Source organism: Astatotilapia calliptera, chromosome 4 (assembly GCF_964374335.1).
Source record: "Astatotilapia calliptera chromosome 4, fAstCal68.1, whole genome shotgun sequence".
Lineage (NCBI taxonomy): Eukaryota > Metazoa > Chordata > Actinopteri > Cichliformes > Cichlidae > Astatotilapia > Astatotilapia calliptera.
In genome coordinates this window covers 13195912-13212379 of record NC_137425.1, presented here as the reverse complement: position 1 = coordinate 13212379, position 16468 = coordinate 13195912, and the positions used below count along the sequence as shown (strand labels likewise).

The following is a 16468-nucleotide window of genomic DNA, read 5'->3' as shown; positions in this document are numbered from 1 at the left end:
AGTTTTGAGGACGTTTTTTTGACAAATCGAAACTGCCGCAGTCGTGACAGGAAGACTTGTCAGTTTGTCCTTAAACTGTCTGACTGTCGGGGTTTTCTTCACGGGGAAAATGCAGAACAGTGCTTACGGGGCCTCTTTGGCCGGTGGCGCCTTTGATTTAGCGAACTTTCTAAAACAGCCTCAAACTATTTTGCGCTTCCTGAGCTGGGTGAGTGACTTCACGGAAACGTTAGCATCACAGTTAGCCAGCTGTCACTGCACCTAGTTTAGCTTAACAGATGTGCGCTGCCAGCACCCACCCAAATTAGTGAAAATTTTGTTTTTTTAGCTTTTTGTGCGGTCAACGCGGGACATTATCTGAGTGTCACGTTTAAACATTTTAATGAGCTTTCAGTAAAGTGTAAAAAATGGTGTTTCTGTGGCTCTGGTTGATGGTAGCTAATAATAACTAGCAACTGACCAGTGCTGTGTCACTACACTAACTGCCACATGATGATAAGCGATCTGCAGACTTTTAATTTAAAGTTTCTGTGTTCCCGTGGTTTAAAAACGAGACAGGTTAAAACAACAGGAGTTGTTTGCTTTTTTCTTGCAGTTTTATAGTTTAGATAATTGTCAGAAATTGAAGCTTCCGCCGTCATCTGTTGTCAAGTCAACTCCAGTTGTCAGGTGATTGGAAATGCTTAATGTGCAGGCACTGCAGTGGAAGCTTAAGTATGCAGTGTTACTAAAGCATACCTTCACAGTGCTTTGCAAGAAAAAAAAAAAGCAATACTAACAGAAAACAGACAAGTAAAAGTTGTGCTACAGTATTTGCTTTCCGGTAAGTGCATTTAAGTTCAGTGGGCCTATTAGTGAAAACCTACATCTGTGAACAAGACGGGTAGAAAACAAGGATATTTTATTTAACTAAAACTATGAATCAACTGTTTTCAAAAGGTTCCTGCACTGATTTTCCTAAATCTCGCTTCTGACATACACCCTCCATACAATAATAATCAAAACAAAGGCTAAAACTAGCACTGAAATTTATAAATATTAAACTAAAACCTTTTCAAACAATATAAAGTAAACTGCAATAAGTCAATCCAGTCTGGAAACCGAAAGAAAAATGAAAAGTCACTATGTAATACAATTCAAAAGAATGCAAAACTATAATAACTAATGTAGGAAAGTTTAAGTGTTCAAATGTTATAAATAAAACCAACATGGTTTTGCAGGCAAATGGTTGTCCATAAGTTCATATTCTCTTCAGATGTCTTCATGTAGAGTATTTATAAGAATGCTTAAAACCTGTTCAAAATCATACAAAATGCATGAAGTCTTCATGAATTAAGAAGCTAGAACATGAGTGAACAGTGACTCGGTGATTCGGTTGCCTTTTAAAAGTAGTATTTTCATTTTGTGTCACGTAATTGTGTAATGTTTTTCATGTTAGCTGTGTTATGAAAAAGGGGATGTGGGTCACGAATAGCTGAAAAGGTGGCGTTATACTTGTTTAGATTGGATTGACAGATATTATTTTTTTGATTAAAGAAGCTTTCTTGTAATGTGAGTCATGGTAATTTCGCAAACTCCATAGCTGCGTGGCTTAAACTTGGCCTTGACCTTTTTGTGTCCCGTCTTTGCAGATATTCTCTATCGTGGTTTTTGCAACCATCACAGCCGAAGGCTACACCAACACGACGGAAAAAGCTGAAAACGAGTGCATGTTCCACAACTCTGACAGTGCTTGCAGTTATGGGGTGGGAGTCGGAGTCTTGGCCTTCTTGGCTTGTGTTTTGTTCCTCATGCTAGATGCCTACTTCCCGAACATCAGCAATGCCAAAGACCGAAAATACATTGTAATAAGTGACCTTGCTTTCTCTGGTAAGAGTTGGTTTTCATTTTTTCACCACATAGTTTAATGAAGGAACTGTGCCATAAATCAGGAAGTGAGACTTAAAGTTAACACATGAAACATGTTTCTCTCCTGTGAACACCTGACAGCGGTGTGGACGTTCCTGTGGTTCATCTGCTTCTGCGTCCTGACGAGCCTGTGGTCCAAGACGACAAACGAACAAGTCGTGGCCGACGCTGCCCGAGGTGTCATTGCCTTCTCCTTCTTCTCGATCATCACCTGGGTGAGGCTGAGGCAGAGTTCGCATTATCTTTGAATTTGCTGTGATAAAAGATCCTAGCACTAATTCAAAGTTCTCTCTACAGAGCCTCTTGACCTACTTTGCACTTGCAAGGTATCGCCAAGGAGTGAATGAATTCGAGCAGGAATACAGAGACCCAGCCAACGACCACAATGCTCCTTACCAGAGCAGCCCCTACTCCAGCACCAGCGGGCCCTCTGGCTATCAGCAGTCACCTTTCTCCAACACCCAGGAGACTCCAGGAGCGTATCAGCCTCCATCTTATTGAAAGACTAAGATTCAAAGGCAGGAATCAAATGAGGAAGTTTTTCTTTTTAAATATGTGTGCCAGTTGTTTCTTTTACAGAGCCGGACCGTTCTGTGCACTCCCCCTTCTGTTCCTGCTGAACGCGTTTGGTTTTCTGGGTGCACTGATATCTTTTTAGTTTCCTGCAATGGTGGAAGTTTTGCTGCGTGGCCACGCCTGAGTTGCCTTTGTACCAAAACTGCTGCAGATTTTTCAGTGCCTCCTTTAGTTACTATTGCGAGTGCAGTTTGCTGCTGTTCCTATCAAAGCACTAATTATCAGAAAGGTTAGACTTAGTGTAGTTCATTAGGAAATCTGGTTTGCATTGAAAATTTTTACTGAATATGTAACTGTTCAGTGTTTACTTCAATAACTGCAATTCAAACATACAGCTGAGTATACTGCTCTTTCACCACATTGCAAACTCATATTATTCAATTAGTTGGTAGATCAGAAGTATCGGAAGTCTATAACTACTGTAATGCCACGTGTTTGTGTCTTTTTATTAAGTAATCAACCACTAAATAGGCTTTCATGCACTGAAAAACTCAGTTTGTTTCTGTTTGACATTTTAATTTGTCACATTCGTTTCTTTTTATAGTTTGGCTTTTACAGGTGTTTTGATTGATTTGTATTGGATTCTTCTGTTGAATTCTTTGCTTAGGATTTTTAAAGTAATCAATGCCATAAATGTCTCAGCCATAGGTTTAGCAATTCTTTGATGTTGTGGCAAATTTGGTATTTATTTTCTTTTTTAATACTGTTAAATTCAGGTACATGACAATCAAATTGAATCATTCTCCACATTCTTTTTCCCCCTTGCTTTTTCTTCTCCTCTGCACTTTTGCTTTGTCACCGCTTTGCAAATGTTCCTCATTAAAGTGCCTTGCACAGTGATCCTGTATCAGACGGAGTGTGCCAAATAAAAACAGGTTTTAAAACTCTGAGTCTGACTTCTTTAAAAGAAAAGGCAAGACTGTGTGTAGTTCCTGCCTCTGCCCCTTTGTCAAATATTTGAATAGTAAATGTGGAGGAACACTTGAGGTGTGGAGACAGCAGGATCCAGACAACAACTGAGGTACTAAGATTTGAGTAATGCATTATAGGTTAAAATAAAAGTAAGTAGAAGTGAAAGCTGCTCCCTTGTCTTAAGAGGAGACCACAACGGGAAGCTCCACGTTTGATTTGAGTTTTACAGCAGTAGTCCTTCCTGATGCAACCCTGAAGGGGATTTTTAAAAAGTAAGGCTTAAAACAGGATAAAATAAAAATATCAATTAAAAATGAACTGCAATAAAGCAAAGAAATATATTAAAAGTTGGGTTTTTGTCTTAATTACGGCAGAATTTTCATTGTAACAAACTTAAATAGACACCGGTTTATACTTTTATTTGAGAAATCTACACAAAATCTAGAGTGAATGCTCATATTCTAACACCTGTCTTCTCTATCCAATAATATGAATCATAATAAACATGGAATAGTAGCTTATCTCTTACAGTACTGTAAGCCTTTATCATAAAGGCTTGCAGGCATAAAGGTATAAAGCCTTTATACCTTTGAGCAAAGTGTGTATGTGACACGTGTTCTGAACTTCTTAAATGTGATAAACACAACCTGTAAAAGAAACAAAGATAGATGTGATCTCGTGGCCAAGGTAGCAGCCACACAACCCATAACATAAAAAAAGATTCTAAAATGCATCGTAAAAAATAACATCCACAACACACAATATTTAAATAGATAAATGAAACATCTCAAAGTCTCTTTTGTATTCTTTATTTTTTTTTTTTCACCAATAGAGAGACATGTTTAAATTTTGGTCTTTCTTTGCATTATTTAATGTATGTAAAACTAAATTAAATTCTAAAGAAATCCATAAAACATTATAAAAGTATAATAATTCTCACAGGTAGGCTGAAACTTTAAGTTATCATATTTCCGACAGCCCCTGAAGGCAGCGTTCTCCCCCCTCCCTCTGCATCGACTACACGTAAGCACGACATGGTGCTGTCGTCATCAAACTGACATAGGAAGTAATGATCGGCTGTCCAGACAACGCAAAAAGAGGAAAAGGGGCCGAGGAAGGAAGCGACACAATAATGACATCCAAGCTCCGACCACCGGCGGACTGAGAGCTGAAGACCCCACATCTGCGGTGAGTAACGAAGCGGGAAGAGGGGTTTGATCGGAAACGTTTCAGGTGGCCGTTACTGACGGCATCTGCGTTTTAACCTCTGCGCTCCTGGCAGGAGAGAGCCACAGCAGCTAAAAGCACGCTTGCAAATGAGATGATCGCGTGTGTCAGTCCAAAAGCTTCGCCTTCTTCACCGAGAAAATCAACTATGATGGTCCGGCAGACATTTAATTCCCTTACAGGTTTAGTGTCTCAGCGCTTAAAGGCCTGGAAATAAAAACTTGGGTATTGTCCTCGTTCACCCGCAGCTTGTTATCTTCTGGGAATCTGCAGACAGCGCAACCACGTAACATCAGGTCCATAGTGTGTGATGCACATTTGTTTGTGGCTCCTTGACACGCAGGGCATTTAAAACCCGAGTTAAAGTACTCAGTAAAAGTGTTTATTGGCCTCACACACACTTTGAAGGTCAGCCTTACCAGATGTCATCGATTATGGGAGCACAGAGGCAAGTTTATGGTCAGAGAGGCGCTTGAAAGGACACTCACTCAACATTATGCACAGTTGCTACCAGGCAGGGGTGGGTTTAGAGAACTTTAAATTATTCAAGTAACTTAGAGACCTGCAAACACAGATTAAAATGCTTGACTATAATGTGTCTGATTGTAATTCTTCTGATCTATTATCCAGTTTTAGTGAGCCTGTGTAAACCGTAGCTTCAGTTTCCTGTTCTTGGCTGACAGGAGAGACATCTGGTGTGGTCTTCTGCTGCTGTAGAGATCCAAACGTTTCTGGCACAACTTCACCTACTTCCAAGGTGCGTGAAGAGGTCCATGGCACACTATGGACCTGGTGAGGTGAAGACTCCAGCAACACATGAAACACTAGGGAACAACTTTATTAGCAGGCCAACACATTTCGGCTTGTGGCCTGAATGACCCCGATGAAGGCCACAAGTGTTCCTGGAGTCTTTATCTCACTTGTTGTGCTGCTGTAGCCCGTCTGCTTCAAGGGGCAATGTGTTGTGCATTCAGACATGCATACCTTGCTTCTAATAAGTGCTCCTTTAACGACTTGAAGCAGCCCAGACTAATCTCCTCTGAGAGGCATTTCCACCCACTGCCACTCACTGGTATTTTTCTCCCTTGTGGACCATCCTCTAGGGATCACAACCCTAGAGATGGTTGTGTGGAAAAATCATCAGTTTGGCACCAGCAACCATGCCAAGTTGAAAGGCACTTCAGTGACCTTTCTTCCCCATTCTGATGCTCAGGTTGAACTCTTACGTTTTTAATTTTACTTGTTTAATTTTGTCAAACGGTTGTTTTGAGGTGCGGTGCAGCTGCAGAGACACAAATCTATTGGTTCATTTTAGGAGAAATGCCGTCAGCTTTTTAACTAAGTGGAACGTGATCATTCCAATGAGCAGCCTTTCACCATCATCACCATCAGCTAGGATGCCAATTCTAAGCAGTTCAGTGTTATATTAGAGGGAAACATCTGTGCTTTTCTTTAAAAACAAAGGCTATTTCAAATTCATCCCAAACTTTTAAGAGTCTTCTTATCACCCAGCGCTGCAGTCTTGTCTATTAGGTCATCTTCACTGCGTGGGGAATCTGAAACATGAAAGTATCGGGCTGAGAAGCTGAAAGGTTTCTTTTTAAGAAGCTGTCTGTGCTCTTAATATGTTTCCAACTAAAGTCCAGAAGGTGTTAATCACTTATTAACAGACATTACTGCGTCTCAGAGTCAGTGAGGTTTCCTGTGCGACTATGCTGCTCGCAGTCCTCAGTGTAATGATTACATCACAGGAACGCCTCTGATTGTAGGTTTGCAGCTAACTTCTATTCATATGTCCAGGGCTGTGGCTTTTCACCTTTATGCCGATAGTCGCTGAGCACTTAATAAAGGTTTTCGTAACCCTCGGTAGCTGTTCATTCATAGGCGGTGATTAATAACAAACTGAATGAACTGCGTTGTCTCTCAAAAGGCTTTGCCCCTTTGGACTTGGTGATAATCCTCCAAGTGTAGGTAAAGTTCACAAGCTTTGTAACAACATAGTCATGGTTGCAGTGCAAATGATCAGTGGGGAGAAAGACAGCTTTCGAGCTCAGGACTACTTGTGGAAGGACTCGTGGAGTAAACTTAATGACACAGGATCAGCGTGCGGGCAGGAGGAGACGAAGGGGTAAGCCGCGTCATCTGATTGTGTTGTGGGGCACAAGCAATTTTTACACCAACAGTCAATCAGCAACACTGTTTCTATTCTCAGCTACTCACTGAGTTTAGGTACAGTGGCGGGCCTCAGAGAGGGAGACCCGATGCTGCTGCCACAACGGACGGCTGTTTGGCTCAGGGCCCTCGTATGAAAGAGCCTTTCAGCTCCTGCTCCCCTTTAAGAAACGCGTTCAGGTTTCGGGGTATGATCCTGCGGCAGCTGGGCCCAGAGGAGCTTTAGGGTTGCAGAGCTTTTCAGGAGACCCTCTAACAGCGGACAGTTCCACTGCTGTGTTTGGGTTGTGTTGATTCAGCTGAAAGGTCACACGCACTAGTTTATTGGGTGTGTAAGCAAATAACAGGAATGTAGTTTTCCCAAGTTACAGGCCTTTCAGCTCTACGTGAGCTTGTAAAGTAAAATAAAAATGCGTTGTTTAAATTATTCCCAATTAATCCCGCTGTTTATCTGTTATCTCACTATCACGTGTTTTATCCGAAAACAAAACATTTCAACACTCATGTTTACCATATCATTACACTACATGTGACGGCTCATCAGTGTGACAGTTGCTCAGTGATTGTGTACTTCCTGAATAACTTGTTCAGCCGCCCTCTTATTACCTCAGAGCAAGCTCCTCCCATCACCACGTCGACAAGACTCATTGTCGGGCGCTTGATGGCCTGTATTTGTATTTGATATTCACCTAGAGCGGTTTCTTCCTCCTTCTAAGCAATCAATGTTCAACCAGTGGACTCGCTTTTGTCCGCTCTGACTCTAACACTTAGTAGGATAATTAAACCAAAAAAAAAAGAATGAAGCTATAACCTGAAATGAGTCATCTGCCTGCCATCGCTTATGGAAGTGTGTAAGTTGAAGTTAATTATTTTAATTGCGTTCATTCTCTCATTTGTGGATTAAGAGAAATGACGAAAATGAGCCTTTTGGTTAAAAAACTAATTGTCGTTTTTCGATTTTTTTTGTTAATACTTTTGCGGCCCTCGAGGCCTGGAGTTCGACACACCTGGGCTAGAGCAACTTTATGTGAATAGATGACCTCACTGTGGCTTGGTGCTGAAAAAAGGATCTCCTATAACCTCCATGTTGACACCAGAGAACCAGACTGAAGTATTTTCCAGTGGCCTCTCTGACAGTGAACTCACATTCTCTCTATTTTTCTGTAGGTCTCTCCAAGCCTGGTTCCCCCATGCCTGCTTCTCCAGGCTATACTCGACTTGAGCATAATGAGCCTATGAACCCGCTGCGTATCTCCGTAGGAGGCCTCCCCATGTTGGCTTCCATGGCCAATGCCACCGACCCCCGGTTCCGCCTTAAGTGGAGGCCCATCGTGGCAGTAGCTGGCTCTGTGGCCTTAATCCTGCTGCTTTTCATGCACTTCAGCTCGGGTTTACGGTACCGCTCCTACGGCTCACGCAGCTGGAGAGTCAACCCGAGCGACGGCCACCAGTCGGATTTGCAGTACAACGACACCTACCCCCTCAGTCCACCCGAGCGCACGTCGCAGGGCACCCGCTATCGCATCGGCGTCATCGCTGACCTGGACACCAGCTCTCTCAGCGACAAGAAGATGACGTGGATCAGCTACATGCGGCGGGGGTACCTGCTGGTGTCAGAGAGCGGTGACAAGGTGGCCGTTGAATGGGATGTTGACAGGGTGGTGCTGGAAAGCCACCTGTCGGAGAAAGGCAGGGGCATGGAGCTGTCTGAGCTGGTGGTGTTCAATGGGAAGCTTTACAGTGTCGATGACAGAACGGGTGTAGTCTACCATATAGATGGAGAAAAGGCTGTACCCTGGGTCATCTTACCCGATGGCGATGGCAGCGTTGCAAAAGGTTGGTGTTGCACTTTTAGATGATTTGTTTCCACTTTTCATTTGCTTTGCATTTTCATGGTGCCTTCGTCTGATAGGATTCAAAGCCGAATGGCTGGCAGTGAAGGACGAGCACCTGTATGTTGGCGGTCTCGGGAAAGAGTGGACCACCACTGAAGGCGAATTTGTCAACAACAATCCAGAATGGGTGAAAGTTGTGGGCTTCAGAGGCGACGTACAGCACAAGAACTGGGTTCCCAAGTACAAATCCCTGAAATCCGCCGCAGGGATAGAGCAACCAGGTAAAGACGCAGATCTGATCTTGCTAACAGCCGCCTCCGTTTCCATCTCCGTGCTTTACTCATTACCGTATTTCCCCGAATCTCCTCAGGCTATTTGATTCACGAGTCTGCAGCATGGAGCGACACCCTACAGCGCTGGTTTTTCCTTCCTCGCCGCGCGAGCAGCGAGCGCTACGAAGAGACGGCGGACGAGAGACGCGGCACGAACCTCGTCCTTAGCTGCTCGCCAGATTTCAACGACATCAAAGTCAGCCGAGTGGGTGTACTTAATCCTACCCACGGTTTCTCCTCCTTCAAGTTTGTCCCCAACACTGATGACCAGATCATCCTGGCGCTCAAGTCTGAAGAGGACGCTGGGAAGATTGCCACGTACATTATGGCCTTCACACTTGATGGGCGCATCCTTTTGCCTGAAACTAAGATCGGGGATGTAAAATATGAGGGCTTGGAGTTTATATAGAGGGCTCACACACAGAGACACTCACACTTGAGGCCACTTCACTGTGGTTCTAGTTTGTTTACAGTCACTGTTGAACTTTTTGCACTCGCTGCTTCCTCATTGAGTCTAAAACACATAACTCCAACCGTTGAAGTGACATCGTCAATACAAATAAAAGAACTAATGGCTGAAAGAGTAAAGTTTCAAGAATGTGCGGATCGGGTTGTGGTGGACTGCGTTCTTCCTAGGCCAAATGTGGGCTTAAAAAGTACTGTAGCCTTTCTTATAATGAATGTACAAAAGCTAATTTATCAGACTGTGATTTGCTTTGGTTTTTTTCCCCTGAAAAATTCATCTTTATGCACACACTATACACACTCAGAAAGTCTAAGGTTTTTTCCCCTTTGCTCCATTTTCTACAGTATCACTCTGTCCACACGAGTATTGTCAGTGGGATAGCAAAAGCCTTGTTTTTAATCCTGTATATTGTTTGAAGACTGTTTTGGTGATTTTATCCTATGTAGTTTTGTTTGGTTTTTTGTGCGTGTGTGTGTGTGTGTGTGTGTGTGTGTGTGTGCGTGTGTGTGTGTGGAGGGAGGTGACTGAGTAAAATCTTAATTCCTATTTTCTGAGTCCTGTCATATCTTTTTACATGTTCAAAACACAATCTGCCAAAGTTAGACATTGTCCTCAAACAAGTTCCTGTTAAACCAAGAGCAGTTGTGCAATCAGGTATGTGCTCACAGACCTCAAACACAACTTCGTAACCACAGGAAAGAAGGTAATGCGTTTTTATTGCACGTAAGGATTTAGGTAAGTTTGTATTTAAAGTTTCAGCTTTTAATTTTTTGTGCTATCAGTTTGAATTTGAATAGATCTTCCTCTCTATCTCATGGAAATATATAGTAACTCTTTGGAAGTACTGAGCAGGTTGATTATTTATTCTTTGGAGGATAATTTTAGGACGTAAAGTAAAGCAGATGGAGCATGTGTCATTTGTCGCTTCTTATTTTTTTGTCTTTGTGTTAGAGTCGTGCACTAGCTGTTGGAAATGCTCCCACCTCGAAATAGTCTTTGTCTTCTCCTACTTCTGTACGTCTCTGGAAGGGCATACAAATTTGACATTTTGAGTGAGTAATCCAAACCACAAATACTTTTAAGTATATTCCTAGTTTTATAATTACACATAATAATAAAAAAGTGTAAATAATATACGTTATCAAAGTTATGTAATGACTATGATCATTTAGTTGGTTACATAACGGCTCTCGGGCTTTGGAGACCTGAAGCTCTGACTGTGCTCTCTTTACATGCAGTCTTGTTTGACTATCTTTGATAAATGTACTGGCTGATTTGGAATAGTTTCTAACTGATGTACTTCATATCAGGCACCTTTTATACACAGAATGAAGTCATTTGTGGGATACAGCAGCGATTGATTGCTTTCTCAGTGTTTTCAGAACAAATAGCTCACGAGGTTGTGTCTCCTAAAAAGGGAGGCAGATTTAATCATTAACTAGATTTTAGAATTAAAGGCCTGTTTACTTTTTTGTTTGTTTTATCTCAATCAAGATACAGGAGAAATAGTGTTTTCACTCTGTTTATCCAATATGTATTTAATCATTAGTTATTGTCAGTTATTATTAATGTCTTGCTGCTGTGGCAGATGGCTGCCCCGCCCTGGTTCTGCTAGAGGTTTCTTCCTGCTAGAAGGGAGTTTTTCCTCCCCACTGTCACCAAGTGCTTACTCATAGACGGTCATTTCATTGTTGTAGTTTCTTGGCAAAATATAAATAAAAGTGTGTTTAATTAATTCAAAGGTTCAGAGAGCAACAAAAGCCAAAAAGCAAAATAGAAAATTCAGGGTTGGAATAGAGTGTCATAAAAATAGTTTTTTGTTTTATTTTGCTTTAATTGATCTTTTACAGGATGCAAAATGAGCTAACAATATTAATATTGTTCAATATGAAATAAAAATGTATGTATTTACTCTGGCTTTTTAAAAAAAGAATACATTATTATGTTGAATAGACAGAAATCATGAGCCACGGGAAGGTGATGTGAGGCTGTTTGGCTCTAAGAACGTGTCAGAGGGCCGTGTGGAAATCTACCATGATGGGAAATGGGGAACAGTATGTGACGACAACTGGGACATGGCTGACGCCCAGGTGTTGTGTCGCCAGCTCAACTTCCTTGGAGCCAAATCTATTGTGACTGGGAAGGACTACGGACAAGGTGGCTTTTATTTCCACTGATCCACCACCAGAGGGCAGTGAAATGATTGAAATTGTAGTTTGTGATTTCAGTTTAAACAAAGCAACTCTACATGTATGTGTACGCTCACCAACCACTTTTAGGTACACTTATTTACGCAGATTTCTAAGCAACCAATCACAACTCGGTGTATTTAGGAAATTAGGCATGGTTGGAGTCACTGAAGTTCAAACTGAGCAACAGAATAAGGAAGAAAGGTGATCTCAGTGACTTTGAATGTTGCATGGATGTTGGTGCTAGATGGCCGGTGTGAGTGTTTCACAAACTGCTGATCTATTTGGATTTCACTGCACAAGCACCTGTAGAACAGTCTGAAAAAGAAAGAGTATCCGGTGAGTATCGGATGTCTGGGCAAAAATACCTTGTTGATGCCAGAGGTCAGAGGTAAATGGCCAGTGACACAGAGAGTGTCACTTAGTGTGTGTCACCCTGTTTCACCCTGTCTGCAATTTGCAGGCTCAGATTGCACAAACTGAGTCACCCTGCCTACAGTTTGCATGGGCTTGCCCAAATTGGACAATAGGATATTGAAAAAACTGTTTCCTGGTGTGCTGAGTTTTGATTTCTGCTACACAATGTGGATGGTAATGTTAGAATTTGGTGTAAACAACCCAGAGGTACAACCCAGTTTCAGCAAGGTGTACCTAACAAAAGGGTAGGTGAGTGAATGAGTGCTGTCTAATATGTTATGGCAAGATGATTCAGTTTTTTTGAGTGTTGTGTCCATTTCCATTGTAGCGCCTGGACCTATTTGGCTGGATGACATCAATTGTAAAGGCACAGAAACACATCTCTTCACCTGTGAATTCAAAGGCTGGGGAGAAACTGACTGCACGCACAAAGAGGATGTTGGAGTAGTTTGTGAAACAGGAAGTAGGTATCAAAACTCTTACAAAAAAACTTTATGTAGAACCCATAGTAGCACTGATGTGGTATGTGGCATCAATGCTTAATTAATTATTCTTTTTCAGGCATTAATGTGGACATTAATGATTCTACACAATCACTGGACCACAGTATCGGTCTGTCTGACTTTCTCGGCCAAATCTTTGATGATGGAAATGGCTGTGACTTCCTGATCGTAGTGCAGAGTCCTACTGGGAACAAACAGGAGGATGGGACCCCAGAGATAAGTGAGAAAACCATCTGTGCTCACAAAATGATCCTGTCACAAATCCCATTCTTTAATGCTTCAGTGGGGATTACTAACATCACAGTCAACCTCAGCTTGCCCTGCCAGCCACATTTCACCTCCTTCATCAGGTATAATGAACGTAATGTTTTGCTGCATTTGCAGTAGATGACTTATTCTTTAAAACATCTAAATGTTTTGCAATCATCTACAAATGTGTACAAATTCTAATATTCGATAATCTGATCTTCATTAGGTACATTTACACCCGTAAGATAGATGTGACCCTCTCCTCTGCACTGTGTCTCCACCAAATGGCTTCTGATTTTGGGTTAAAGCAGCTGATGGAGGACATTGGCCGACTGTTTTCTAAAATCCTCCCAGAAGACTCCACCTTTCACAACCAGGTGTCTTTTTACAAGTATGCAGTGGAGACCAAGGACTTAGTGCTTGAGGAGAACTGTGTCCAGTACATGGCCTGGAACTACCAAAACCTGACCAGGTCTCCAGCTTGGTCCAGCCTCTCAGTGGGGCTTCTTAGGGCTCTTCTCACTCGCTCAGATTTGGTGGCACCAGATGAATATTTTGTTCTGCAGTCTGTAGAGAGATGGATCAGTGAGAAAGGCGACTCCATCGATTTAGAAACGCAGGCTGATCTGTTGGGACGCATTCGTTTTCCTATGATTCCTGCTGAGAAGCTGTATGTGATCGAGTCCAGCTCTCCACTCTACAGCACTCATAAGACCGTGTATCGTGATAATATGTTGAAAGCTTTTCAGTTTAACGTGCTCCTCTTCAGTAATCTGACAAAGCAAAAGTTCGGCAAAGAAAATAATGATTACCAGCCCAGGATTTACACTGCTGAGCCCTGGAGCATCGTTTTAGAGGTTTCAATCAGAACATCATCCTCTCAAACCCACTCAAGACCGATTGACAAACGGCAGCGCTACAATAACCGCTATATCCACGGCTATGGCTATGAAACGTCTTCCTACAGTCAAACCAGATCCAAGTCATTCAGCACACCTGTTCACAACAGCCTCATCTTCAAGCAAATATTCTCATGAACAGGCAGGAATGTTCAAACCATGGTGTGAGATGTGAGTCTTTTCCTGTGGCAAAGCTGACACCCCAAAGCTACATCAGCCAAAGTGAAATCCTCTTTCGTAACCGGGTCTTGCTGGTCTGCCAGGGCCAGTATGTTTGTCAAATCCAGGACTTCAAAAGCAATATGGCTTCCGTCTCTGCGAATGCTACTCAGGTCCTTCCTTATCCCTGTGCTGGTGACCAGTTCACCTACCAGATTGTAGTGACACCAGAGTACGTGTGATGCAGCGTCAGCTTCAGGATCAATGCGTTCATCATTTTGTATTCTCAATAATTGACCAAATCACTCTGTAGCCCATGAAGTAATAAAGAAACAACCAATATTATCCATGTGAGTCATAATTGTTTTGACTACTGACAAGTATTTCTGACAAATATGTGAAAAAATATCTTTTGCCTCATATAACCATCCTAGCATAGTTTATTGACAGATAAAATGCGAGTTCGATACCATTTTTGTGTTTGTCTTATAAATTCAACATTTGTCATAAAAATCACCAGGCCAGGATTTACACTGTTAAGTCTGGGCGCTTATGTGGTGGCCCATCACACAGATGTCATTACAGTCAAATCATCCAATTCAGCACAATAATCCGATTCTTAAGGACAAGACGGCCAACTGATATTGTACGTGAGGCTAGACACTAAGGAAGGAAAAAAGGACTTTTATCAACTGGCTAAGCAAAGACAGAGAAGAGTTGTGCAACAGGTTAGGGTGATCAAGGAGAAGTGAAGAGTGTCCTTTAAAAGTGGAAGGAGTACTTCCACCTTTAAAGGAAAGACAAAGGATTACTAAGGAGGAAGTGAGGGCTGCTATAAAGAGTGGGAAGACAGCTGGTCCAGATGACATTGCCTTGCCTGTCACGTTGCCTTTCCTGGGGTTAGCTTCTGCTTCTGGGGATGGGGGTTGGGCGTGCTCTCTTACCTAAGCTAGGTTAGCCTTCTTCTGCAAGCTTTTCAAGTGCACTTTGAGGTTTGTGGGATTTTCCCCCTTTATAAATATTTTATCTCATTTCACTACAACATTCTTGCTTTAATCTAAAACACAGTCATAGTCAGAGTAATCTCAAATTGGACTCTGGATTTGGACTTTTTACTTCTAATTTTCATTATTTTGTTAGTTTTCTTTAAATATTATAATCTTGCTGGACAGTTTAGCTACTAGCCCACTAAAGGCCTTGACGATCGTCAAAAGAGGCCGGCTAAGTTGCCTCTTGACTGCTACTGAATAAAAAACAAACCAATAAACCAACATGCTCTATTACTTTTTGCTCTATTACACGTTCTCCTTCTCCCTCTCCCCTCTCCCTTATCTTTCCTGGTTGGCTTCTCATGTCTTTGTATAGTCTTGCTTATTCTCTAACCCTAAGAGAGTCTCCCAGACTTGTTCTCTAAAAACCTAAAGAAGAATTATGGATTTGATCAACTGGTCCCTTAACGAAATTGACAACTCCTGGGCTTGGGAGAGCCTGATTGTCCTGCAGAGACGTTTGCTGCCAGATACTCGATGGTCGGTTGTGTCGTGTGTCTGGAAACACTCTCGATGGTGGACTTTGAATGACATCTACCAATTCGGAACCATGATAAGAGAGTTCTGGCTGATTGGAGCTGGCTCAGACCTGGCTTATCGAAGAACAAGAAGCGGCTACAGCTGCTCAAAATCCCACAAGGCTGGCCAACATGATAGACGATGGGCAGGGCTGTGAGTACTCAGACTGTGTTTTTTGGAACACAATATGGATAAGATCTTGGAGAAGCTCATGGCTCTGCAATATGGACAACATCTTGAAGAAGAACAACAGGAATTGAGAGACCTGGTGACCAGTGACGGACATTAGACCAACTGTAAAATTGGAAGCAGTTTGTTCGCACTAACCAAAACAGCTATCATCTTCATCTCATACGACCCCCCTGGTGCCGGCTGGATGCTCAAGGCAAAAGCTGACAGGAATAACAATTCTCTCCTTTAGATAACAAGACTGTGTTGTGACTCTCTTCCCCCTCCTTCAAGGCCACCCGAGTCGACCGAAGATTGTTGACTTTTGCTTAACCGGGTGAAGGGACACTTTCTCTCGGCTGAACACGGAACACACACGCATGTACACTGACACAGACCTACACTCACCCCCCACTCCCTCCAAACACCTTCGAAGCTTATGTCTTCTTTGTTGTGAGATGCGATGATTCATGTGCTATGTGCTGAGGTGTTTTTTTCTGTTCTCAAACTGATCTCCCCGTTGGAGCTCAGTCTGGGGGGAGATCTTTTTTTCTCCTCGTCTCTCCTCATGTTGTGTATTTTCCATTGTTATACCTCTCTGACCTGTCTACCCCATGTGATGTTTGTGTAATGTATGTACGGTCGGAAGGGTAAGATGGCGCTGGCAAAGGTCGGCAGCCTTAACCCAGTTTCCTTCGGGGTCAATCTTCAGGATCAATAAAGTTTTATTGAATTGAATTGAATTGAATTGGTATGCATTTGCTTTGGCATCTTTTTAAGCTAATGCAATAACATTTATTTCCATCCACAGTTAATTATTTGGTGAGCTCTTCTGTTAATATTGACAGAGTCGTACTGCTCCATAAAGTCTTCTCATCCCAGAGATTC

At 42.3% G+C, this 16468-nt stretch overlaps 2 protein-coding genes and 1 pseudogene across 7 annotated transcripts; all 3 read left to right on the top strand.

The window, feature by feature from the left end:
• Positions 1-3368, top strand: syngr2a (synaptogyrin 2a). Its single transcript, XM_026164889.2, has 4 exons — positions 1-208; positions 1632-1869; positions 1990-2123; positions 2206-3368. Exons 1-4 carry the CDS (start codon positions 110-112, stop codon positions 2407-2409), a joined length of 675 nt encoding a protein of 224 aa, XP_026020674.1. The 5' UTR covers positions 1-109; the 3' UTR covers positions 2410-3368.
• A 1057-nt stretch (positions 3369-4425) lies between these two features.
• Positions 4426-9974, top strand: cant1a (calcium activated nucleotidase 1a). Of its 5 annotated transcripts, none has more exons than XM_080300876.1 (5): positions 4472-4584; positions 5254-5380; positions 7963-8631; positions 8708-8911; positions 9001-9974. In XM_080300876.1, exons 3-5 carry the CDS (start codon positions 7986-7988, stop codon positions 9369-9371), a joined length of 1221 nt encoding a protein of 406 aa, XP_080157002.1. In that variant the 5' UTR covers positions 4472-4584; positions 5254-5380; positions 7963-7985; the 3' UTR covers positions 9372-9974. The 5 variants fall into 5 exon arrangements, with proteins under 5 accessions (XP_026020672.1, XP_080157002.1, XP_080157003.1 ...); XM_080300877.1 differs by having other exon boundaries at positions 4477-4584; positions 5307-5380; XM_026164887.2 differs by lacking the exon at positions 5254-5380 and having other exon boundaries at positions 4426-4584.
• Positions 9975-10106: 132 nt separating this feature from the next.
• LOC113021531 (galectin-3-binding protein A-like) lies at positions 10107-14189 on the top strand (annotated as a pseudogene). Its single transcript, XR_013908833.1, has 6 exons — positions 10107-10131; positions 10380-10480; positions 11382-11585; positions 12363-12497; positions 12596-12887; positions 13013-14189. The product of XR_013908833.1 is annotated as a galectin-3-binding protein A-like (transcript).
• The last annotated feature ends 2279 nt before the right edge of the window (positions 14190-16468 follow it).